Genomic DNA, 27,550 nt, shown 5'->3' with positions numbered 1-27,550 from the left:
TCGACACCTGTCATTAGACCCTTGCCGGGATTAGACAGTTGGGATGCCGACGGTCGGGATTTAGACCATCGGCATCCCGACTGCATACCTTGTACACACATTTAATACATGTACTCGGGTTGTGGTGTTGAGGAGAGTTACAATAATACACTTATATCTTTGGTATAGAGAAGTGATTTAGTGTGTGTAACTGTGTAAGGTTTCAATTATATATACACTTGTTATTAATAGTAGTCAAACGCTATTAATTATTGTTTTATACCCTTTAACTTATGTAATGCCGCCCAACATCGAATTTTCATTATTAGGTGGAATTATCCTTTAATTCTATCTTTAAGAATCACGTCATTTCATCTACACACATGAAGGATAGAAAGTGGAAAATTGAGTAACAGGGATGGCCACTATGAATATGAATACTATAAATACCTATACCTAGTAAAGCCTCATAGGTTTAAATTTACTAAGAATCGTGTTGGTCCAAGATTGCAATCTTGGGTGATAATATCACTTTTTTGCTAATCGCGAATTTACTATTATTAAAATGGGGTATTTGCTTAATTTTTTGGGGGGGGTGAAATCGGGCGTCTTAATACCGCAAATTCGGTAGTTTTTTAGCTAGAAATGAATACACCATCGCCTCAATTCGGAAGTACTTTTTATTCACTTCAGCCTAATTCGGGAATTTACCATTAATCGTTTTGCTGTATTCGGCCGTTTTTGCAGCCAAATCGGGGACTAAATAGAAGTTGCAAATGCACCACGTCCTGAGCGGCGAGTGTGATTTGTGTTTGTTTAATAATGGAAACTGTGTTTTAAGGGTTAATTTATAAAAAAAATTACGTAGGGTCCTCCCCCCCCCCCCCAAAAGCCATAACCTGCCCCAGACTGCTCAGCCAGTCCTGGTTCCTAAAAGTACGGGGAAAAAAAACCTGTAGGGGTCCCGTCTCTCCGAAAACCCCAGGCTTAGGCTGAAGCCCGGGGCTCTTCCCTGCATCCCTGGGCTGTGGGTACGGGGGTAGTAATGTGGGAAATATTTCAAAACTATTGTGTTTTACAGTAGAACTACAGGGGCCAGCATGCCTGCCCTTTCGTTTCAGCATGCATGCCTTTTCCAGCATGATGGAGCACCTTGCCATAAGGCAAAAGTGATAACTAAGTGGCTCAAGGAAGAAAACATCAAAATTCTGGTAGGAACAAGTCTCAGTGGAAAAAACAGACTGGAGTACTGATGGAATAAGAGACTTGCATAAACCAGACTTTGTACTGGAATAGCACGGACTGGAACCGTTCAGATACAGATTACCTGGGAGCTCAGCACAGAGCTGTGACTTCAGCAGAAGTGATGTTGTACTGGCAATGTGGGCCAGTCAGGAAATGGAATTTATAGGGGTGGATCCCCAGGGATTGGATGCTGCGAGCGGCTAGTCTGGGTGGAGTAGCGTCAGGTGACAGAGTCCAACATGACTGAGCCCATACTGTGGTTTTGGAGTGAACTCTGGCGTGGGGCCTGTATACCATCATGCTGAGAAAACACGTTGTGAGCAAGGGGCTGCAGGGAGCCATCTCCACACTCAGAGACAGAACACTGGGTCTGATTCAGCAAGGAACACAGTTGCTAATATGCACGCAATCAGTCGATCGTTGCATCGCATGCATCGCAGCGCATGTGCGCGAACTAGCAATTGCATTTGGAACTGCTATGCAGACCCAGAGCCGAGCGATTGACAGGAAGTGCTGTTTGTGAGTGGTCACAGGGGGGGTGGTCAGGCGAACGAAGATGTGCCTGTGCGTTGCATATATTATCCACTGCGGGGCCATAAGCCGCCATAGCACTGATAGCGTGCGTGTCTGTTAGCAATTTCTGAGTAAGGTCAGGGTCCGATGTTACCGATTGTTTCATTATGTTGCTCTAGTATATGGATGTGAGTAAGGGGAAGTGAGCATCCTTATGTCTGCCTGCGATCGCAATGTGAATACAAACATTTAAATAGCACCACTGATATTCGCACCTGCGGTGCGTGCGTATAAGCAGAATTGCAATCCGTAGTGAATCAAGCCCACTGAGCGTACTGGGCAAGAACACCATAGACGGACCCCAGTACCAGCCGGAAGCGATGTACAGCATGTATGGGCATCTGCGCTATCCGAGAGTGATGTGCGATCACAGGGCCTGATTCAGAGCCGGACGCTATTTGCGGACGGTCGTTCTGAAAAAGGGGCCGGATATTTAAATTAAACGCTCAATCTTTGCGGTCTGTTGACGCCTCTATGTCTGAACGAGCGAACGAAACATGCGCTCGATATTTTGAAAAAACGCCCCCTGTCCGCTCGCATCATACGTCATCTCCGCTATTTATTAGATTAATCGAGTACATCGAAAGGCGTATGAACTGCTCGCTATTCTTGTGGTAGCATTTTCCTACCGCAATCATGCGAGCAGTTCAGGCTAAGAGACAACCAAGTGACGTGGTCGTTGACGCTTTGTTAATTATGCACTCCCATTAAACGCCCGTTTTGACCTTTTGGCACGCCTGCGTTCGGATCACCACTCCCCGTTTTCAAGCACCTTCCCCTGTTACCACCCACAAACGCCTCATCCTGTCACTCATATTAGCAGGCATTCGCTATTTTGCGAGCACACGATTTCCGACCGCACTGACTGGTTGGCGCATGCGTATTACAACCCATACGCATGCGCAGATGTGCGAACATCGCTCGGAACGAACGAGCGGCCGCTTACGAGCGGCTCTGAATCAGGCCCACAGTGCGAGTGGACCTCAGCACTAGCCGGGACAGACACTGCAAAGGTATAGTTTTTTTTACGTCAGGATCGTGACATTAACTTAACTTAGATGCTTTGTTTATTTTATGCCTCTGGTGTGTGGCGGAGTCAAGCTTGGGGAGGGGTGGTGTGGTGCACACTTTTTGAGGCTCGCAAGGCAGCTACTCATCGCAATGGCCTCTAGAGAGGTCCTGCGTAAGAATAGCCTCCTCAAGGGCTTATGTTCAGCACCCAAACGCTTATAGAACTCGCCATTGCGGTAAACCTCGAAGACAAACTCAAACACTTGCCCAGCTGCCACCAGTTCACATAAACCACCAGAAGCAAAGGGTTGGGACATGTCAAGGATGTACTCACCGGAGCTGGTGTAGTTGTCCCCCTTGCTGCCGTGGGACATGATGGAGAACTCCTCCCAGTTGTCCACCACGTGCCTCACAATTAGTTCACGCACTTCCCTAGCAATTAGCTTAGTGTCATACAGGAACGGAACATACAGACTCTGTCTCCTGTGATGGGGACAGTGGTGTGAGGCACCACCTGCCCTTTTACAATCAAAAACTCAATTGCTATTTTTGGGAAAATGAGTAATCCAAATACAAAGCAATTGAAGTGTACCAATGGAAAAAACCTAGTCAAAGTCCTTAGCAGTTGCGACTCTAGAGGTGGGGTTGCAGCGCAGTCCAATATTCAAATAGGGGTGCTAACTGTCACCTCAAATGCTGCCAAACATCACTGGCAGTTGGTGTGGCTCCCCTATTTGAATCATGGACTGGACTGCACACCCATCTCCTCTAGCTCTGAACTGCATTGCCTTGGAGTTAACTTTGACTCGTCCCTCTCCTTCGAACCACACATTCAGCAACTCTAGCAGTCCTGCCGTTTTCATCTCAAAAATATTTCCAGGATAAGACCCTTTCTCACCCTGGAGGCAACTAAGACCCCGGTCATCTCCAGATTGGACAACTGTAATTTCCTTCTATCTGGCCTCTCTGACTCCCACCTCTCTCCACTCTGGGCCTGATTCAGACCCGCTCGCAAGCGCATTGCGCTCGCAAGCGTGTCGATGATGGCCCAGTGCCCCGGAGCTCACTACAAAAGCTCTCGCTCCGTGGCTCACTACAAAAGGGGCGGCTGTCGATGTTGATCGACAGCTCGCCCCATTTTGTAGGCGTGGCGGGGGGTGGCTTCACAAACGGAGGTGTTCCCAGGCGAACGCCTGCCGTTTGTGGGCCGCCCCACTGACATCACCAGTGATGTCAGTAGGAGAGCTTCCGGCTCTATTAGAGCCAGAAGCTCTCTGGGGCTTGCAGCCACAAGACCCTACCACAAGGGTCTCGTCGCTAGCCCGATGGTCGCGATGGTCTTGACCATCGCGACCATCATCCTGGCCGCTCGCAATAGCTGTGGGCGGTGACCTACAACTATGCGAGCGGCCAGTAGGCCGCTCCAAATGAAAAAATAAATGCCCTGATTCAGAGCGAGCACTCTTTCAGAGCATCCGTCTCTGAATCAGGCCCACTGTCCTCAATGCTGCTGCCAGGTTATCTTCCTCTCCAAACGTTCTACATCTGCTTCCCCTCTCCTACAAAGCCTACACTGGCTCCCCTTCCTCTTCAGAACTCAATTCAAGCTACTCGCACTCACCTACAAAGCCCTCACCCAATCATGTCCCATTTACATCTCTGACCTTATTTCCCTTCACACTCCACCACGCCCACTTCACTACACAAATGCACACTGCCTCTCCTACCAACTGATTGCTTCCTCCCACTCCCGCCTCCAAGATTTTGCCTTTGCTGATCCCTACTTTTGGAATTATCTCCCTGTTCCTATCAGACTCTCCATCTCTATACAAAACTTCAAATGGGCTCTCAAGATTTGGTGGCAGGCTGTCAGCTAATTACAGCAAACATGGACAGACAGCGCCGGTGCAATTTGAATCTGGAGCCGGTCGAGACCCAATCGGAGCTTGCGGATTGGCAGCCAATCAGGAGCGGCCACTGTTGATTGGCTGCCGGTCAGCAAGCTCTGTTTGTTCGCGACCAGCAGCGATGTCTCTCAATGTCTGTCTGCCGATGCGCCAGCTGTAATCAGCTGGAGAGCCGGCACCAAATCAACACCTCTGACAATCGGGCCCACCTCAGCGGCCCTAACTGGACCGGTCCACCCTATGTGCATCACTGGGTACAGGAGGGATCGGCGGGCCATAGAGGCAGCTCGGGCACCATAGCAGCCGCACCCCTTGCACTCACAGTGGTTATGCCACTGTTTGCATGCATGTTAGCAAACTGTGGTCCTTTTCAGGATCAATGGAATGTGGTTATAGGTGAGGACAATATAAATAACTAAAGGCTGCAGGTGTACTTTAGGGTCCAGTCTTCAACCCTGGCAACGCCAGGTATCCCAGCTAGTGTCATAATATACAGACACAACTTCTATGTCTTAATACACAGAGACTTTTTCCATTATTCATAATATACAGACATTTCTTCCACATGTCATAATACAGACACCTTCCATTTGTTACACTACACAGATACACCTTCCATATGTCACAATATATAAACACTCCTGTATGTCCTAATATACAGACACACCTTCCATATGTCACAATATATAAATACTCCTATATGTCCTAACATACAGACCAGACACACCTTCCATGTCATAATGCAACAAAAAAAATGTCATCCTCCATGACTAATATTATATATATGTAAGTTACCTGTATTTTTTTGCAAGTGTGTCTCTTTCATTTTTCTGAAGGATAACGATTTTATTCAGCACATCTTGAATCCAACGCATTTCTGCAATATATTTATCTATACAAACATTAAAACCAGAAAAGTAAGATTTTGATATCCAGCCTCTCATGTTTTTTAGATCTATTGATGATGAGCTATGTATTGGTACAAGTTCCCTGCTTGCTTCTCTCTCCTGCACTTGCAGACAGGGGTTTGTGTATGTGTGTGTCTATGTGTGTGGTTTTTTTTGGGGGGTGTGGGGGCGGAGTTAAAGAAGAAAACTCCTGTGATCATAATCAGTGGCGTAACTAGGGTATTTGGAGCCCAGGGCAAATTTGAAAAGGGAATCCCCCCCCTCCCGATGTGCGTGCGCCGAAGGTGAAAAAATGGGCGTGGTCACTTAAAAAAACCCTTTATTTTCACACTGAACATTCCTATCCATATGCACCTTAACCCCAGTAGTACCCCTTATACAGTACCCCCAGTATGGAGTTGTGGTCCCTCTTATGCAGGCCCATAGTAGTGCCCCTTATACAGTATCCCCAGTAGTGGTCCCCCCAAATGCAGTGCCCCATGTAGTGTTCCCCCTTATGCAGTGCCCCCAGTAGCAGTCCCCACAATGCAGTGTGCCCAGTAGCGGTATCCCCTTATGCAGTGCCCTTTATATGGTGCCCCCAGTAGTAGTCCCCCCCCCTATGCAGTGCCCTTTATATAGTGCCACCAGCAGTAGTCCCCCCCATGCAGTTTTCCCAGTAGTGGTCCCCTTATGCAGGCACCCAGTAGTGATCCCCCCTATCCAGTGCCCCCTGTAGTGGCCCTTCCTATTATTGCCCCCAGTAGTGGTCCCCCGAGTGCAGTGCCTCTACTAGTAGGCCCCTTTTATAATGCCCCCAGTGGTAGTTCCCCCCCAAGTAGTAGTCCCCAGTAGAGGTTCCCCCTCCCGATTAACTGCCCCCAGTAGTAGCCCCCCCCCAGTAGAGGTCCTCCCAATAATGGTGCCCCCACCCCCAGTAGAGGTCCTCCCAGTAGTAGCCACCCCCCTCCCCCGTTCTGCAGATAGGTTAAAAAAAATATATGTATATATATATATATATATATATATTATATAAAAACATACTTACCTGAATCCACGCTGCTGCTGCTGCTCCGGTCCGCGATGCCGCTCCCGCCGCCGCCCGCCAGTCCTCCCGGGCTGGCGCGCTCAGCATTATGGGACAGACGTCATGACGTCAGTCCCATTACCCACTGCAGGAGCCGGACGGAAGTCCGGCTCTTGCAGTGGGTGCTGCTGCAGTCAATGAGAGTCTATCTGACTCTGATTGGCTGCTGTTTAACACACGCATCGCCGCCAGCGCTGGCGGTGATGCGTGTGTTATGCACAGCCTGAGCCCGCGTCCTGGCGCTATTGGGCAAGCGCTCAGGGGGAGGGAACGGGCTCAGGTGTGCAGCACAGGACCGGCGCAGGGAAGCCTAGCGCCGGTCCTGTGTAAATGTGTAGCGCTGACCGCAATCACTGCGGTCGGCGCTACACTTGTGGCTAACTAGGGCGGGCCGGATCGTGGCCGGCGGCGCCTCCCCCCCGCGCCGCCGGTCCCACGGCGCCCAGGGCATGCACCCTGCCCGACCCCCCCTAGTTACGCCACTGATCATAATGCATTCACTTGCATATTTCCACAAAAAAAAAAAAAACAGTCCCCGCGCAAACGATCCTGTCAGCAAGTGCAAGTTGGTATGGCGTAATTGGAACAGTACCATTTCCATGCTTTAACTACAATTAGAAAAGTTACCAAGACCATGATTTTTTGTTCCAGTGGGTAAGAAGCCTTATAGACAACTAATGTACTAGATTTAAATAGGACACGTCACCTACACCTGTAAATATTAATAAAAAAGTTATCCGAATCAATGGCAAAAGTAAACATATAGTATGCGTAGTTTATACATTCATTTTATTTTAGATGGCTGAGTGCAGGGCTGAAACTAGGATATCCGTCACCTGGTGCAAGGCAGCAATTTTGCGCCCCCTCCCTTCCTGTACCTGGATTTTGTCCTTGCTCCTCCATAAGACAGTGCACTACTCAGACGTCCCTGGTATAGTGACTTACATTATTTCACACACCATAATGCCCATTACACATTATGCCACACACTGTGATGCCTATTACCAAAGTGCCACTTACATATTTGCCCGACACCATTTTCTATCCCACAGTAAGGCTTCTAATTACTTTAAAATTACCTGCTCGTTGCCAAGGGGTTTATGCTCGTCGCCAGGGGTTACATGCTCATTGCCATGGGGTTTCATGCTCATTGCCATGGGGGTTTCATGCTCGTTGTCAGGGGATTTATGCTCGTCGCCAGGGGTGCCATGCTCGTTGCCAGGGGGTGCCATGCTCGTTGCCAGGGGGTGCCATGCTCGTTGCCAGGGGTTTTCATGCTCGTTACCAGGGGGTGCCATGCTCGTTGCCAGGGGTGCCATGCTCGTTGCCAGGGGTGCCATGCTCGTTGCCAGGGGTGCCATGCTCATTTCCAGTGGGATTTATGCTCGTTTCCAGGGGGGTTTATGCTCGTTGCCAGGGGATTTCACGGGAGAAGATGCAGCTTTCAGCATCTTCTCTCGGCAGCACCAGCGTTCCCGGCACTCCCGGGAACGCTGTGTGCATTGCGCTTTGCTAACAGACACTAGAGGTCCAGTAGGACCTCTAACATCTGTCTCTTCCTTGGCGGCGGACATTTTTGGATGGCAGTTTTCAGCAGAGTCCATGCGGACGGCTAGTCCGCATGGAATCTGCTGAAAACGGCCATCCAAAAATGGCCGCCGCCAAGGAGGAGACAGACACTAGAGGTCCAGTAAGGACCTCTAGCATTTGTCTCCTCTTTGGCGGCGGCCATTTTCGGATGGCCGCTGGATGTCTGAGTCAGTTTTTATCACCCCCCCGCAATCCCCACCTGGTGCACGTGCACCTCTAGCCCCCCCCTAGTTGCGGCCCTGCTGAGTGTATTACCATTTTCTGGGCGGGCATAAAATATTTATGCTTATTTATGAAAGTGTGAACATCCCATATATTGGTAGGAGCATATGCCAACTAGCACTTGTGGTCATTGGGCTTTTGAGAAAATTCGGGTTGCCCTTAAAATTAAATGTACAATTATATTAATAACATTCAATCAGAAATTTGTCTAACAGTATTCACACCAAGGACTGTGCAAATTTCAAAAGCACATATCAATAGGTATTACACTGTTATAGAGATATTTCCTATCAGTGTGTCCTATTATCTCAATATATTTAAAAAACAATTGCATGCTTTCCTTACAAGAAATGGTATAAATGGTTTAATTTGGGTAAATGGTACAAGCAATAAGTCCAGTGGCCATTTTGCCCTCTGTTGTGTTTATGCTGAACCGTTTGCTTTTATATTATCCTTATTTTATTTATTTTACCGAAGTCTTCAGAGGTTTGCAGTTCTGTTGACAGCAATTTTGTTTGTCTATTTTCTGTGTCTTGTAAAGTGGCCAGAGTTTCCTGTGTATGACACATTTTAAAAAAGGGTGTGAACAAATAATTTGTAAAATGATAAACTAATGGTCAAACAATGTCTATTCAAAGCAACTGTGTGTATTCCTGTAACCCTGGGCATACCCGTAGTGGATGCAGGGGTGCCATTGCTATGGGACCCAGAGGCTTAGGGGGCCCTGGACACAGGTTATATAGTTGTCTACCAATTTTTCCAAGCAATTTCCTAAGCAATTGGGTCTGACCTGTTGCCCAGCCTGAATAGTGTGACATTCCATTTTCAATGAGAGGTGTGTTTAGTGGATGTATGTAAAGGTGAGGGGGCACTGTAATGTGGCATAATCTGAACTGAGCATTGTAATTCTATGATGCATTTTAGTAGAACACTAGACTTTAAATCTCAGAATTACTAAAGCAAAGCTTTTTCATATTGTCACTGTTATCTGAACACTGCTTTTAAAATGATCAAAGCAGTATTAAAAATAAGTCAAAAGCATGCAATTAAAACCTAAGACGACATAACATTTTACATTATCAGTTACAGCTGCTTTTTGCACACTCTTAGCTCATCTACTGTACTTGTCAAACAATCTGTAAAGATTATTTATTATACTATTCACTATAATCACCATTACATTGTACATATTTGATGGTATATGCCTTATTGAGAATATTTTTTGCATGGGAAACAAAGAAGTAAAACAGGATAGCAAAAGTTGATCTAGTGAAGGTACATTCCAACCAGATAATACATCTGCCCCCCCAAAAGCAAACCCCCCCCGTGAAGCATGTAGTAAAGTGTAATGTGAGAGATAATTGTTGATACTTTTTCTTTTAAGTTTATGCTCTTTTTAAATCTGCATTGTATATTAGAGCTTTTTTTTTACTTCAACACCCAATGTTTCTATTTTTATTTTTACTATAAAGCTAGTATTTGATTGCTCTAAACTTTTTTTACTCTATAGCAAAGTTTTTTTTACTCTATAGCAAAGATATTTTAAATACTTAATAACGTAATATTATGTTATAAAAGCTATGATGACATTTTCACCATAACTTTAGTCTGTTTTCCATTTCTGTGCACAGACCACTCTTAGGGGTCTATGTACTAATAATGGCAGCGAGAGAAAGAGAAAAGAAACAGTACTCCTAACTATAGGGGCACACCTCTGAATAATTATTCACTAGAGTAAAAAATAACCTTTAATTGGTACATGTAAAAAATACATAGGACAACAAAAATACAAAAGTATAAGCAACATGTATGAGCCAAAGAGATATAATATTTTTGGGTTAATTAATTTTTTAGGGTGTATACACACTTTACATGAATTCCTTATTTTTTCTTATTTTTCACACATTAGCACAATATTTTCACATTAATTAGTAATTAATATCACCATCACTGTCACAATCGGAATTATTTCCATTATTATGTATGTTTAATATTCACCTAAACTATCATACACCTTTAATAGGTATATGACATTATTTAATTATTAGATTAGTTCTTATCACAAGGTTCTAGTTGTTTTGTGTATATATTACATTTATACAATATAATTATTAATATATTAACAATATGATTTCATCTAGAAGCATTGGGATTATTAGGGATGATTTCAGTACTTTTCTTTCTCTATACCTAGGTATGGTAAGTGATGTATTGTTTCTGCATAGTTTAACATTATATTGATCTCAGCGATTCTACATTCTTGCACACATCATTCAGCATGCATGCTTAAAGGTTAATCCATTGTGATTTAATTAAACAGTTTGTAAGCATGATCATGCCTATGTTGATACAGCACTAAGTGAAATGATAATGAACTGTACTATAACGCTTTGGTCTGCTCGTGCCCTGCATCACTGGGAACGCTGAAGCGATCAGAGGCTTCTTTAGCCTCTGATAGCTTAAGAGGCCAGTGATCCACTTTCTGAAGGAAAGTTGATCGTGATCTACCGGTGGGAGCTTTGAGAGCTACCGGTAGATCGTGATCAACGTTTTGGCCAAGCCTGCTGAGATGACAGCAGCTTCCCTCCGGCAGCGGCACCCTGGTGACAGCGCCACGACGGCCCCGGGAGCCGTGGCGCACAGTTTGGGAAACACTGAACTATACTAATAGAAAGTCATGTGACCGGGACTAGTACGAATCCTGACAGTGCTTATATGCATCAGCAGCACACACCCCCTGATTATTTAACAATGGGCTGATCTGGATATTGTGGCTGTTACGGAGTAATGGTGCAATGAAAATCATGACTGGGACATAGATATACCAGGATATACTAGGAAGGACAGAATTGGAAGAATAGGAGAAGGAGTAGCAATGTATGTCAAGGAAAGCATAAATACTACGTTAATACATAGTATTGAAGAAAAACAGAGTCCCTTTGGGTGACTATAGAAACAGGGAAGAAAGTGATTCTTCATATTGGGGTGATCTACAGACCACCAGGTCAGAAAGAGGAACTGGACAAACTATTGCAGGACATCACTAAAATGGCATTAAAGGGAGAGGTTATAATCATGGGAGATTTTAATCTACCCGGTATAAACTGGGAGGTGTCTGTGGCAAATTCCACTAGAAGTAGGGACATCCTGAATTCATTTCACGGAGCCTCCCCCCAGCAATTGGTGAGGGAGCCCACTCGGAAAGATGCAATATTAGACTTAATACTTACAAATGGAGACAGAATATCTGATGTAAAAGTGTGTGAAAACCTGGGATCCAGTGATCATCAAGCAGTATGGTTCAGAATAAAGACAGATATTGATTCACCCCATTCAAAAACAAAGGTGTTAGATTTTAGGAAGGCTGATTTTGCAGGGATGGGAAGATGTGTAAGCGAATCTTTGGCAGAGTGGAGGAACTTGAAAGGAGTGCAGAAGAGGTGGAAAATTTTAAAAAGTGCAATATTAAAGGCAACAGACCTTTGTGTCAAAAGGGTTAGGAAAACTACAAGGAAAAAGGAAGCCAGTGTGGTTTGGGAAAGAGGTAGCAAGTTTTGTGAAAGCAAAAAATATTGCCTTTAGGAATTACAAGACGACGCAAAATAATGAGGACAAAGAGGTGTATCTTGTAAAACAGAAGGAGGCTAAGAATGTAATCAGATGTGCAAAGGCAAAAGCTGAGGAGAATATAGCATAAGCCAGTGGGTAAAGAGGGCAAAACTTTTTTTTAAGTATATAAGCGAAAGGAGAAAAACAAAAAGGTGGAATAAAAAGACTAAAGACAGAAAGAGGGAGTTTTGTTGAGGGCAACAATGTAATAGCTGATCATCTTAATAATAATTTTTGATCAGTATTCACTACTGAAAGAGAGGGAAAGGGGCCACAGTTAAGTTGCAGGTGTAATCAGAAAAATGAGGTAGGAACAAGCACATTTACAGAGGAGAAGATCCTAACAGAACTCTCAAAACTGAAAGTGGATAAATCAATGGGGCCAAATGGGATACATCCTGTCAGGTTCTGGTTTTGTTGTGGACCCGGGGTGGTGATAGGAGCAGAAACAGAAGCAGATTTAAATGAAAATGTGGAACTTTTGGCTTAGTAGACATAGAAATGGCAAAAGAAAAAGTCCAGGTATAGCACTGAAGTGCACTTGAGAACTGTAGTGAAGCTAATGGGAGAATGTCCAGATGGTGACAGGCAGGAACAGTCCAGTATGCAGGTTTCATGAGGCTGAAATGAATTGCAGGCTGAGGTGAATGCAGACTGAGGTTAATGCAGACTGAAGTGATAATGTCCAGAGGAAATGCAAGTGGAGGCAGTGTGCAAGGTAACAGCTGACACAGGTACTCAGGCAATGGGAGAGGTAATTGGAGGATGCAGGGGAATCCAGCATGGTAAGGAGCAGGTTAGGTGAAGCAGGCTTAGGCAGAGATCCAACAGGCAGGCGGACAAGCTCAGGAACTCTCTCTCAGCTTGCGCTGAGAAACATGTTGCACTGGCAATGCAAGGGAGCTCTGAACTCCCTTAAATCCCCAGTGCTCAGCCGTGACTGGTCAGAGAGGAGCATGTGACACACCAGGATAGGGCGACTAGGTCACATGACCGGAGGCAAGCTGGTCGTGCCCATGCCAGAGTGGAACGGAAGCACCACCAGGCCTGACCAAACCAGAGTGACAGTATGCCCGCACAGGACTACGCACAGCCAATGCACCCCACCAGGCACCAGTGCCACCGCCAGATGCCCCCCGCCATACCGTCCTCACAGGTATCACCTGCCGACCATCATGCTGAGAAACCTTGGTCGTGACACATCCTAGGATACTAAAAGAGCTTAAAGGGGTGCTGGTAACACCATTAACAGAATTATTCAACCAGTCACTAGCTACCAGAGTAATTCCAGAGGACTGGAAAAGAGCAAACGTTGTCCCACTGCACAAAAGTGGAGGCAAGGAAGAGGCAAGCAACTACCGACCAGTGAGCCTTACACCAGTAGTAGGGAAATTGATGGAAACACTCTTAAAGAAAGAGTCGTAGATTATCTCAAATCCAGCACTTTTCAGGACCCCAAACAGCATGGATTTAACGGGTGGAAATCATGTCAAACAAATCTTATTGACTTTTTTGACTGGGTGCCTAAGTAAATAGATAAAGGGGGGCATAGATATAGCTTATCTAGACTTTAGTAAGGTTTTTGACATTGTTCCACATCCCAGACTGTTAAATAAACTGGAAAGCATGGTATTGGATACAAAGATAGTTGAATGGATAAGATCATAGCTGCAGGATAGGAAACAGAGAGTTGTAGTAAACAGAGTGCAGTCTCAAGAGGGAAATGTTACCAGTAGAGTACCTCAAGGATCTGTACTTGGACCAGTGCTTTTTAATATCTTTATGTGTGACATTGCAAGTGGTATTGAAGGGAAACTATGCTTTTTTGCAGATGACACAAAGGTATGCAACAGGGCAGACACACCAGGAGGGGCAAAACAAATGATTGATGATAGGTAGACTAGAGGAATGGTCAAGAACGTAGCAACTACAGTTTAATACCAAAAAATGCAAGATCATGCACTTGGGTCTCAAAAATCCAAAGGCTAAATATAGTATTAATGGCACTATACTGGAAACTATTGAAGAGGAAAGGGAACTAGGAGTCACTATTTCAGGTGACTTAAAGGCAAGCAAACGTTGTAACAAAGCAATGAGGAAGGCAAGTCAGATGCCTGGTTGCATAGGGAGAGGAATCAGTAGCAGAAAGAAAGTGATAATACCACTGTATAGGTCATTGGTACGTTCTCATCTCAAATACTATGTTCAGTTCTGGAGGCCATATCTCTAGAAGGATATTAATACATTAGAGACTGTACAAAGAAGGGCAACTAAAATGGTGCAAGGTTTACACCACAAAATGTACCAGGAAAGACTAAAAGATCTTAATATGTATAGTTTGGAGCAGAGAAGGGAAAGGGGGGACATGATAGAAACATTCAAATATATAAAGTGTTTTAACAAGGTAAAGGAAGGAGACATTCTTCAAAGAAAGAGTATTAGAACAAGAGGACATGTTCTGAAACTGGAGGGTGGTAGGTTATGGGGAAATTTGAGGAAAAATTACTTCACAGAAAGGGTAGTGGACAAGTGGAATAGCTTCCCATCAGAGGTGGTAGAGGCTAAGACAGTAGAGCAATTTAAACATGCAAGGGATAGACATAAGAATATCCTTCAGAAGAAGTAAGAATCAATAAGGGTTGAGGCAACAATATGTTTAAAAATGGGGCAGACTAGATGGGCCAAGTGGTTCTTATGTGCCGTCAAATTCTATGTTTGTCCAATAGATGGATTGCTGGTAGAAAACAGTCAGAGGGTCACATGACTCTACTTCCAGTCTAGATATTGTAATCTCCCACCACAAGGATGTTAGGAGGAAAAGCAATCAATCATATGAGCTGCTCCAATCAGCTACCAGCCGGCAGGATTTATACACGACCAGCCGAACACATGAAGAGCTTCCTTGACAAAGCCCCCGACAAAACGCGCGTTGGCACGGCTCACGGGTATCTCTGTGCGCACGGAGGACCCCTGCACCATCAGACCACTGTCCCATAGGAACCTCGTACCAGTAGTACACAGGTATCTATATCTCCTTTCCACTCAGCTGTTCTTTCACCAGCTGCAGCTATTGCCGTGACCTTGCACTGCTTAGTAAAAGGGTTAAGCTCTTAGCCAGTGCTGGCAGTAGAAACAGCCCTATTGTTTCTTAACTGGGCCGTTGCACCGGGACACTCATCCCCAGTCCGATGTTTTACAAGACTAGAGAACGCAGATCTCATTGCATCTAAATGCACAGCTACTTTATTCCTTTTTTACTATCTAAATACACTATACGCATTCTATGATATATCTGGTCTGGATAAACAATCCCATTCCTAGTATACTGAGGGATGCCTCAATTAATATGAACGAATTGAGTGATATTATGTGGTTATATACATTTGGTCTTGGTGCTATTTTAAATTGTGTATTTCTCACAAAAATGTTCTTTTCACATTATCACATATATTTTTGCCGACACCTACCTCAATAGTAGATGTCTATTTCACTAATAGCACTGTTCTCACAGATTTGTTGCTATATTATTTGTCTTGTTTGTTCTTTTTTCATCATGTTGTAAGCATTGATATACTTTGGTATTCCGATATGGGAAATGATCTCTTGAACCAATAATGTGATATCTCTTTGGCTCATACAGTACATGTTGCTTATCCTTTTGTTTTTTATGTTGTCCTAAGTTTTTTTTATACCAATTAAAGGTTATTTTTAGTCTAGTGAATAATTACTCAGAGGTGTGCCCCTATAGTTAGGAGTATTGTTTCTTTTCTCTTTCTCTCGATACCCTTGAATTGCTCCATGGGTGCACCCTCGAAAGGCAATATCGCTATAATATATCACTAAATCTTTCATTATTACATTTATTTAACCTTATTGTATCACCCTAGTGCGGCGCTCCACCATCCTTGTCCTTTCCCCTTCCCCAAATATTTTTACTGATAATGGCAGAACAGCCGCGATTATTAGGTATACATATCGCAGGGGTTATTTTAATTTTTAATTAAAATATCCCCTCCATGTACAAAGGGGAACTCGTAGGGACAGCGGCTGCGGTAACCGCTGTCCCTGCAAGTTATGTCCCCGCCATTTAGTAGCAGTCTTTCACAGAAGTGAAAGACCTGCTGTGGAAGCTGAAACTGTGCATGAGCACAGTGTCAGCTTCCGGAGACGGTCTGGGGGCTGCGAGAGAGAGATCGAAATATCGCTCTCCTGCTCCTGGAGCCTGCATAGGTTTAAAGTAGGGATGTGCAGGCTCGGTTCTACTCGGTTCCGTTCGGTTCTTTTTACCGAATCTTATTGGCTATCCAAAACTCGTGACAGCTGAAACCCAATAAGATCCGGTAAAAAGAACCGAACGGAACCGAGTAGAACCGAGCCTGCACATCCCTAGTTTAAAGCAGTACATCTTTGCTTTTTGGTACATAGGGGTCAGATCGTAGTCCCCATTGATAATAATGGGGACTGCGATCTGAAGTGCTAATTAATACTTTGACAGAAATTTCTGTGAAATCACCTGCATTGCACCATCAGTACATCGGTACAGTTCATAAAGTTATGCAGAAACTGCAGTTTCTTCATAGTTTTATGTAAAAAACAGCTTGATACATAGTGCTCTAAATGAGTGAGTAGGAAGAAGTTTGTCTGATTAATACTTTATTTTGGGTGTTCTAACCATAATAGGATATGGTGTTGAAATACTTTTTGATTTTTATGAGATTATAATGTCACATTCTGGTAATTTTTAACTCGGCACCGGAAATTACAATTTCTTTATATAGAGGACATTAACATGTATCTCAGAGCAATTCAAACAGCTCGATTTTTGATATTATTATTTATTATTATCATTTATTTATATGGCGCCACAAATGTTCCGCAGCGCCTTACAAAGCACATAAAGTTGTAGACAAGCGACTTACAGAACAATACAATACAGGACCAGGACATGGATAATATATATTGCTACATTAGTGACCATAACACCCAGATAAGAAACAGAGCATAAGCAGCCAAGTGTTAGGTGCCCTAGTGGTGAGTAAGAAGTAGATGAAACTAAAGTAGGGAGAAGTACAAGAGGTTAGAGGGCCCTGCTCATAAGAGCTTACATTCTAAAAGGGGAGGGGAAGACAAACAGGGGTGACACAGATGGGGAGGATGGTGTATGTATCAGGGAGTTAGAATGACAGCTGGAAGGCTTTGATGAAATAATGGGTCTAGAGAGCCCGTTTGAAGGATTGCAAAGAGGTGGAGAGTCTGATGGGGAGTGGGAGAGTTCCAGAGGTGGGGAGCAGTGCGGGCAAAATTTTGGAGGCGGGAGTGGGAGGAAGTAATCAGCTGGCATGACTGGGCAGCGTGCATTAGTTGAACGAGGAGAGCGGAGAGGAGAGTGAAGGGAGATGAGATCAGAGATGTATATGGGGGAAGATTGGGTGAGGGCTTTGTAAGTGAGCGTGAGAACCTTAAATTGGGTTCTAAAAGGGAAGGGGTGCCAGTGGAGGGCTTGTAGGAGAGGGGAGGCAGATGTAGAGCGTTTGGAGAGGAAGATAAGCCGTGCAGCATTAAGGATAGACTGGAGAGGAGAGAGATGGGATTTGGGGAGGCCAGATAGGAGGAAGTTACAGTAGTCCAATCTGGAGATGACCAGTGAGTGTATGAGGGTTTTTGTAGCATCCTGGGTGAGATAGGGTCTGATCTTAGAAATATTTTTGAGATGGAAACGACAGGACTGTGAAAGGTTCTGGATATGTGGTTTGAAGGAGAGGGATGAGTCCAGGATAACTCCAAGACTTTGGGGCTAGATGAGATAGTTATACCATCAATTGATAAAGAAATAGTGGGAAGTGAGGTTATGTGGGAGGGTGGGAAGACGATCAGCTCTGTCTTAGACATATTAAGTTTAAGAAATCGCTGGGACATCCATGAAGAGATGGCAGAGAGACAGTTGGAGATACAAGTCAGAAGAGAGGGGGAGAGATCAGGGGAGGAAATGTAGATTTGAGTATCATCAGCATAGAGATGATAATGGAGGTCAAAAGAGCTGATGAGTTCACCTAGAGAGGAAATATAGAGAGAGAATAGAAGGGTCCAAGAACAGAACCTTGAGGAACACCTACTGTAAGAGGCTGTGTGGGGGAACAGGAGTCATGAGAGGAAACTGAGAAAGATCCGCATCTCCGGGACCCCCAGGGTGATAGACATAGCATAAACCAATTCCCGTTACCAGAGGTCAGACGAATAAACAGTATCAAAGGTGGGGTACAAACAGGCCCTTGGGACCGGGAGAGGCTCCCAAACAAATGTCTAATCTGAAAAATTCTGTAGTAGGGAGAGAGAACTGATCCTACAGAGAGAGATGAACAGAGAGAGCTGCCAGCAAGACGATCCAAGAACACTAGTAAGTTATAATAGATATTTTATTAAGTATGCATTAAACATAATTAACAATCATACATTATAACATATAAGTATCTAAATACTGTGTGAGAAGAAATATAAATGAATATTAAGCTGTGTGCCTTGTATCATTTTTAGTAAGGCAATTACAAATTGGATAAAGCACAATATCTTCATTGCATTGCTGCCATTATGAAGCAAATGCATACACAGATCACTGACACTACTGTGTGCTCAACTATCGGTGCTTGTTCCTCCAATATACTGTATATCAAGCTACTAATACAATAAACACGTCTTCAGATATTGTTGTCACCAAATATAGGGACTTACTATATTATAAACGAGACAGTGACATCTACTGGATTCCAGACAGTACAGGTTGATTATATATAAATGTATCTACATACATCTATCCTCCATGCGCTACAAGTCGTCAGATGCGTATCTTCCTATTGGCCTGTATGGCCCTCGCCAGGGGCGCCGCCGTTGCCACCCGACATTGGCCCTCATTCAGACCCGGACGCAAGTGGCCGTTCGTACGTTGGGCGAACGTAAAAAAATATTTAAATTCAGGCACACGCTCGTATTTTCGTTCGCATCAAAACATCCTCCCCAAACTCAGGCGACCCCTCCTCTAACTAACGAGCGTGCCAAATAGCGAGCATACATCCCCAAAGTGGTTTGAAGGGAACGCACGCACTAGTACTACCCGGAAGTTGGACAGTGACATTTCGATTAACTGCTCGTTTATTCTGCCTACCTCCCTCAATCGTAACATGCCAATCAATATATCAATTAGCTTAATTGTTTTTTTTTTGTTTTTTTTTTACACAATGCAATAAACTTTATTTATGTCCGTGTTTGTGTTTACCCGCAGAATACGTACGGCTTAAACATTCGCTTTTAATTGTCAAAATACATGTTAGCCCCTATTAAATAATTGGTCTATTTGTTTTTAGACCCGCATATTTCCTGGAGTTCATTTCTTTATGTAAATTTGCTAACGCATGTCACTGCATTAAGCCTATCATAAGTCTCCACAGAATTCTGGCCCTGTCGAACACATGACTCATAGACTAACCAATAGAATTGCTCCTGTTAATTTCCTAAATACATTAGCCAATCATTCAATTTGGGAGCACTTTATCAAAAATGATTTTTATGAAAAACTCCATTGCCATCATGAGAGCCTCCGCATTCACCAGGCGCGAGCTGCTGGTGCTTACGGAGGTGATGGATAGGCGGATCATCAGCCAGCCTCCACCCATCACCAACCGCGAGAAGCGATCCGCATATGCGGAGGTTCGGGCCCGCCTGTGCACCTTCGGCTCACGCCGCCATATCGGGCAGCAGGAGCGCAGGTGGTCAGACCTGCAACGGCGGACGCCCCGCTTGCTGGCATGCTTTCACATGCAGATCGCTGAAAGTAAGTTTAATGGATTGTGGTTTTCATGTTTGTCTTTGTGGCCCTAACTGCATGGCCATGTTTTCCCTGTCTTTCATATTTATTCATTCTCCTCATATCTGCATGGCCATGTTTTCCCTGTCTTTCATATTTATTCATTCTCCTCATATCTGCATGGCCATGTTTTCCCTGTCTTTCATATTTATTCATTCTCCTCATATCTGCATGGCCATGTTTTCCCTGTCTTTCATATTTATTCATTCTCCTCATATCTGCATGGCCATGTTTTCCCTGTCTTTCATATTTATTCATTCTCCTCATATCTGCATGGCCATGTTTTCCCTGTCTTTCATATTTATTAATTCTCCTCATATCTGCATGGCCATGTTTTCCCTGTCTTTCATATTTATTCATTCTCCTCATATCTGTATGGCCATGTTTTCCCTGTCTTTCATATTTATTCATTCTCCTCATATTTTTTTTTTGTTTTGTTTTTGGGGGTGCATTTGAAATTATTTTTGTGCGCGGATTTGTGTTGGAACTAACCCCAATTTGTTTCCCATCTTTTAGGGGCCCAGCGAAGACTACGCCGTCAGCGTCCCGCCAGACGGCGATCATGGCCACTCTCCCCCACCCCCAGCCAACACTCCAACTCCACTCCTTCCCCTATTCCCCACTCCTCCCCAGCCTTCCTACACCCTCAGCCAGATTTTTCTGGACTCGTTCCCCTCCGTCCCAATTCCCCCTCTCCTCCAACCACCCCTCTTAGAATGACCCCCTCCCCGGAGTCGGTCATTACACCGCCCCGATCTTTGGGGAATGGACCCACCTCCGAGGAGGACGATGGAGGGCCTTCTGTAGCTGGCGTTGGGTCTTCCGGTATGTATTTTTTTGCACTTTTTTATCGTCACAAACTGTTTGTATGTATTCTTGTTTTTTTTTGTTTTTTGTGGTTATTTTCCAAAATTAAGTGGTTTTGGCCGATTGCCGTAACCTGTTACTGCTGTTTTCAACATACACATAGCACACCTGTCGGAATTTGGACATATGCCTTGTATTTTTGCCCTACACCATTTTAGTGTGATGAGTTTTATTGCAGTTTTTTTAAAATGTTTTTTGTTGTTTGTTTTTTTTAATTTTTTTTTTAATGTGGTTTCACTATTGTTGTATTAATCCCCATACTTTTCTCACCCACAGAGGAACAGAGGCTTCGGGCCAATTTATCCGGCTGTGTGGCCCAGATGCACAGCCAAATCATCGGGGTGCTGGTGGTCCTTGACCGTATGTCGGTCCTCCTTAGGGAGTAGTTGTTTTTTTTTTCCCCATTCTGTAAATAAATTGTTTTGTTTGAAGTTACGTTCTGGCTCATTCGTTTTGTCAAAACCACATATTGTTTACCCTGACATAAGTAGAGTGTTCCTGCAAGGATTTCAAGTTTTGGGCAATAAGAGTGTGTGTTGTATTTTTTTGTCAAACAGCCACAAGAAACACCTAACAGTACAAATCTGATTTCCCTTTTTTGGTGTAGTCACAATTAGATATTTTGACATTTTACAGGTTCCTAGTTGGTGTGCAAGCAGCTTAGGGCAATATTACGAAGCAAAAGGATTGTACAGGCTTCCTTTTGGTGTTGGTTTGGACCCTGAAGAAAGAAAACATTTTTGCTCAAATGGCGTCAGTACTGGATTACCCCTTAGTCAAATGTAACGTGTGTGAACCTGGTTACACTTGGTGGTAACGTTCCAAAAAAGGGACAACATTTCACTCTCAAAACATTTATTAGCAACATAACTGAAAATTCAAAGTGGTCACTCACAAACAAAACACACAGTGATAATCTCAAATACAACACATACCAAAAAACCAACATCACAACAAAAAAAAAATAAAGAACTGGTTGACGAAGGACCATGCCAACATGATTCCACATATATGGCGTGGCAATAAGTGTTCCAGAATATATCCACAAAATATCCACATACAGGTTTTGTAAGGGTAGCAGGAAGTAGTCATCGTTGGAGTGCCCAAGATTATGTAAAAAAACAGAAGAGGGAGAAAAAAATTAGCCAAAAATTAGATGTTCTCAAACAAACCCAACCACATTAGGTATCAACACTGTTTTTTGGCAAATAATTACCTAAAAAATCTGGCCACCACATCATCGCGTATGGCCCCCCCACATACTGACCTCCGACCAACCTCGGGGGGGCCATCCTCAGGTAAGGCATCTTCTGGCTGCATTGGGACACCACTCCTTATGGCGATGTTGTGAAATATCCCACACAGGACCACAATTTTCGAAACCATATCCGGCAAATACATGAGTTCGCCACCAGAGCGGTGGAGGCATCTGAATCGGCCTTTTAAACGGCCGATAAAGCGCTCCACCACTTGCCTGGTGGCTGTAAGTGCGGAATTATACTCACTTTGTGGCCCTGGTGTGGGAGCCAAATAAGGAGTGAGCAGCCAGGGCGTGCAAGGGTAGCCACTGTCTCCTGTGAAAACGAAAAGACAACATCAGGCTCACTCTGTATGAAGCTTAACATTGTTATGTACTAAAGGTCTCCACTTACCCAGAAGCCACGCATCACCAGCTTGTAGGTTGGTTAATTTGTGCCATATCCCTGATTGCCGGATGACGAAGGAGTCATGTGCACTTCCTGGTAATTTTGCATTCAGGGACAGGATCTGGAGGGAGGCATCACATACCACCATTACATTGAGGGAGTGATAGTGTTTCCGGTTTCTAAATATTGCCTCCAGCCGTGCTGGAGGCTGAAGTGGTATGTGAGTACCATCCACAACCCCTATGATGTGTGGGAAGCCAGCTATTTGGTAAAAATTGGCCTTGGCCACACTAAGGGCACCCATATCCAAAGGCATTTTAATAAAATGATGGAGGTGCTTGAAAAGTGCCTCCATCACTGCCCTCAGGATCCGGGAAAAGGAGGATTGTGAGATGCCCGCCACTATTCCCACCGTTGTTTGGAACGATCCTGAGGCACAGAAATGTAACACCGCCATTAATTGCGTAAGTGGTGGAATTGCTGTAGGACTGTCAATTTGCCGCTCAAGATCACTCTTTATTAATGAGAGAGTGTCTATGATGATTTTTGGAGGAAGACGGTATCGTCTTAAAACCTCATCATCTGGCATTCCAAAAAGGGTGACACGTGTTCGAAATATCTGGGGCCTTGCATGCCTACGCCTGGGACGAGATTGAGGTTGGTCGGCTTCTGGGAGCAGGGCCAGAACAATCCGACCCATATCAACCTGAAATGACAACATTGGAATGTCAGCCTTTTTACCCCATCCAATAAAAATACATGTAACTTTGCTTGAAAATACCATCCATTGATGCTTACATGCCGGGGTATTGTCATGATTTGTTGTAACTGCAAATAATAACAACAAAAATATACATCATTTTATGCTGGCCATGTCATTATCACAAATTTAAGCAAGACAAAACATAAAAGGGGACACACACACATTTGGGCAAAGAGCAAAACGACGTTACGCACACTACGTCAAATAGAGGCCAAATGTAAGCAACCAATGCTCCAGTCAAAAAAAAACATTTTTAAGGGATGAAGACATTTCACAAAGCGCTAATTATTTCGCAAATACATGGCACAATAGGAAGTAGTAAAAATGCGCTAATTAGTTCGCAAAAACAAGGCACAATAGGAAGTAGTAAAAATGCGCTAATTATTTCGCAAATACATGGCACAATAGGAAGTAGTAAAAATGCGCTAATTAGTTCGCAAAAACAAGGCACAATAGGAAGTAGTAAAAATGCGCTAATTATTTCGCAAATACATGGCACAATAGGAAGTAGTAAAAATGCGCTAATTAGTTCGCAAAAACAAGGCACAATAACGCCGCATAAATAATGTTCAAAAAACACAGAGTTCGATTTTGCAAAAAACAACGTTACATGTGGAAGGCCAACCAAAGTTGCGTACAGACAAACAAGAGCATTTCCTAAACAGTTTAACACATGAACTTACCAAGAGCTAATATATAAGAAACCGGACCAAAATGTCTTTGGGGCAGAGCCAAAAAAAAACCTAAGAGATGAAATGACGGGAAAAACTTATTAGAAAAATCAACACCAGAATGAGAGACAAATTGACCCAAAGTTATACTTCCCCAAACTTACCAAAACTGGAAACGACCAAAAAATTCAAAATGGAAAAAAAAGGAAAGGAAAACAAAGAAAAAACGAAAAAATAAAATAAAACACAAAAAACGCAATATCCGAAACCAGCCAACAATCAACTCCAACCAACGTAACCTCCAACATTCAATAAACGCCACCTCGAGTCGAGACGGCCCAAGCCATAAATAGTGTTTCGTTTCCCGCACAAATTAAGGAAGGATCAGAGGAACGCACAATCAATGATGCGGCCTCAAAATAAGGACGCATGTATAAATACGTCACGAGACAAAAACACAATTCTGGTGTATTTCTAGTTTGAACATCACACATGGATACAGACCAGGTAAACAATGGACAACAGTCAGGCGGTAAGTATTTCATGCATTTTGACTCAATGATTAATTATAAACATAATATTGTGCAAGTTGTGAAGTTGAGAATTCTGCAAATTTACCCAAATAGGTGAGGAGGATGACATGGAAGAGGCTGCTGGGCCCAGTATTCCGGGCAAAGCTGCCAAAAAGAAAAGGCAGCCACAATTTACAAGAAAGAAGATGGAGGTTTTGATTCAGAAGTGTGTGGACATCCTGCCACAGGCAGACAGGAATATGACTGCAAGCCAGAAGTGGAGATTTAACCCACAGATGGCAAGACTTCAAATATCGCCTGAAACAAAAAATGGCACACAGGGCTAGGCATGCAAGGGGGACAGGTGGAGGTCCCACCCCTGTGTCATTGGAGTTTACGGATTTAGAAGAGCTGGCACAGGGGTGTGTGCGGCCTGTGGAGGTGTTTGGCGTGTCCAACATGGATACGGACATGCCAGACTTTGCGGCTCCTCATGTTGTCCCAGGTAAATGTTGTGATGTCACCAACTGTGAAATGTTATTGTGCCAATATGTCGATTCTAATGTGAGTCTTTTCTCATTTTTCCAACAGAGACACAGGCGGATGAGTCTGCTCCAGAGGGGAGCCTTGGCCGCAGAATTTCTGCTGGCTCTGCAGGGGAGGAACCAGTACATCCGGCTGAGGACCCTGCAGAAGCCAGTCCAGGGCAATCCCCCTCGCAGGCAGTGTCCCTCCTCACAGAACTCAATTTTAAATCGGATTTCCATACGGAGATTCTGCAGAGGATGGACGCCAGTCTGGTACGGGTGGCTGAGGCCCTGGAGCAAAATGCTGCGGCCAACGTGACCATTGGTCAGGCCCTGGCGGAAAATACCAGGGCCAACATCCGCATCGCCACTGCCCTGGAGCAGCTCGTTCGCCAGCACATGGTGGAGCCGACCTCCCTTCCTGCCGGAACATCAGGATCCTCCACCTCTGGCACAACATCAGCCAATCCTCCAAATGTGCCTAGCCCTGTGCCTAGTCCAGAGGCCACAACATCTGCCTCTGGACAGGCCAGCCCGATGACATCCCGGACCCAGTCTGGCGTCTTCCCTCCCCCAGCCAAACGGGCGAAAAAACGGTGACACCATTGGCTACTTTTCCCACACTCCTTCTGTGCTTGCCTCATATTCCTTTCTGGCCAAAACTTCCCTCTCCTTTCTTGTGAATTGTTTTTAATTTTTGCTTTTACGTTTACCCAAAAATTATTGTTTGCACAATTAATAAATATTGTGGAACACTGCCCAAAATGTTGGAGTTCAATATGTGTTTTTTTTTTTGGGTGGATACAAATAAATTTTCCAGAAATGTACGACTTTGTATTCTGACATTATTGAAAAAATGGGTTACTTTTAATCCGGGCCCACAAGCCAACAACGTTCAAAAAAAAAAATTACACATTGTAACAAAAGTGCTCGTTAAGGAACGTTTAAAACATTACCTAAGGAGGAAAAAACACCTTGCAAACACAAAATGAGGGACCAAACCTAAACATGATGACATTATTGTTACAATAGTCCAAAAACGAACACATTGCGGCCAAAATACACCCCCACAAATGTACGCTAATTGATTGTGTAATCCTGACATTAGCAGCTATGATTTCCACCTGCGTTCGGTTTTGTGCTAACCAAAAAAACTGCTTTCCAAACACATACCAAGCCGGTTTTCAATCCAACACTAATTGAGTTTCTGACAAGCCGTGATTAATCGATGCAACATCGTGGAGTGCCGGGACGGAGAAGGCCATCGCCACTGTGGTCGAGTTATTCAGCCCCTAAGCTGTGCAAGCATTTTGAAGGGAAAGAGGATCATCCAGTGACGTATGAGTTGGTACGAACACATTTGACGTTCGCCTTTGTTAATGTATGTACGCCCCAAAAACGCCTCGCCACGCCTGCGTTTTTCCATCTCCACCCCCGTCAACGCCCAAAAAGGGCCTGTTCTGTATATCACATGTCACTTCCTGTACGCTATTTGACGAACGACAAAAAAAACTCGCAATCTGCCATATGCACATGCGCAGTGTAACACCGACGCATGCGCGGTTACTCAACATCAGAACGCAACGAGCGTACTGCCTCTAACGAACGGCTCTGAATCAGGGCCATTGTTAGCAAATGATCACTGGTCTCTTGTCTTCTCTGCTCTTAGCAGTGTCCCGCAAACAGCTGTCATTAGTAAATGATCCCTGGTCTCCTTCTGTCTCCTCTGCTCTTATCAGTGTCCTCCATTAGAAACATTTAAAATTAGAGAGACTAATTTTTTTTCTCCCTAATTTATCTCTTCTCCCACAATACCCACCACATACCAATCACCACTCATTAATTCCCATATGTAAACCTTGCAGGAAAAGAGTGCAAGCACCACATCAACCACAATACTCTATTTGCAAGGTAATTTGCATATATGCAAAATATCTTACCCACAATGCACCTTGTTTGTTATTGATGCCCTCTTTTCCTGTGTTGTTGACATATAGAAATTAATAAACAGCATTTGCATGTAGTAAGTGTTATAACTGAAAAAAATAAATAAATAAAAATTATATATATATATATATATATATATATATATATGTCTCCCTATTTCTACAGGCGTGTAAGTTGAACTACCCCCAGTCCCCCCCTGTGTAAATGCTAATAAATTTATCTTTTTCTTAGTATGGGGAATTGATCATGATCTTTATAGGCTGTGAATACTCTGTTGTTAGGATTAAGATATGATCCTTATTGAATGTTTTTATTGTTGTGTGTGAGATTGCAATGGACCCATGTGGGCTGTTTTACCAGTGAATTATATGGCAGAGTTAAGAAGCATAGTGTGGTATAGACAGTCCAATTTGAATATATGTAAATTATTTTACCCATAATGTATGTTTGTTTTTGAAGCAATGTTTTCAAGCTTTTCCTGTGTTTTTTGGCATTAATAAATAGTGGTTTGCATTAGAGTAAGTTCTATAAAAGATATATATATATTAAAAAGAGAAAAAAAAAATATTCTCCCTATTTCTACAGGTGTGTGAATTAAACTACTCCCAGTGTGTGTTATTTAATTTTTTGAAGTAGAAGTAGTCATTGGAGG

At 43.8% G+C, this 27,550-nt stretch overlaps 1 protein-coding gene across 1 annotated transcript in view; it reads right to left on the bottom strand.

Annotated features, from left to right (window-relative positions):
- The window catches only part of ANKRD31 (ankyrin repeat domain 31), a 261,093-nt gene that overhangs the window by 45,724 nt on the left and 187,819 nt on the right, over positions 1-27,550 (bottom strand). The window contains exons 18-19 of the mRNA XM_088443721.1: positions 8,974-9,055; positions 5,511-5,607 (exon numbers count right to left, since the gene is read on the bottom strand). Of these exons, the coding sequence (XP_088299847.1) occupies positions 5,511-5,607; positions 8,974-9,055 (179 nt within the window). The remainder of the gene's footprint in view (positions 1-5,510; positions 5,608-8,973; positions 9,056-27,550) is intronic.

Source organism: Taudactylus pleione, unplaced genomic scaffold (assembly GCF_031769625.1).
Source record: "Taudactylus pleione unplaced genomic scaffold, aTauple2 ptg000333l, whole genome shotgun sequence".
Classification (NCBI taxonomy): domain Eukaryota; kingdom Metazoa; phylum Chordata; class Amphibia; order Anura; family Myobatrachidae; genus Taudactylus; species Taudactylus pleione.
Note: the sequence above shows the minus strand (reverse complement) of the source record. Positions and strands in the feature narration are given on the sequence as shown.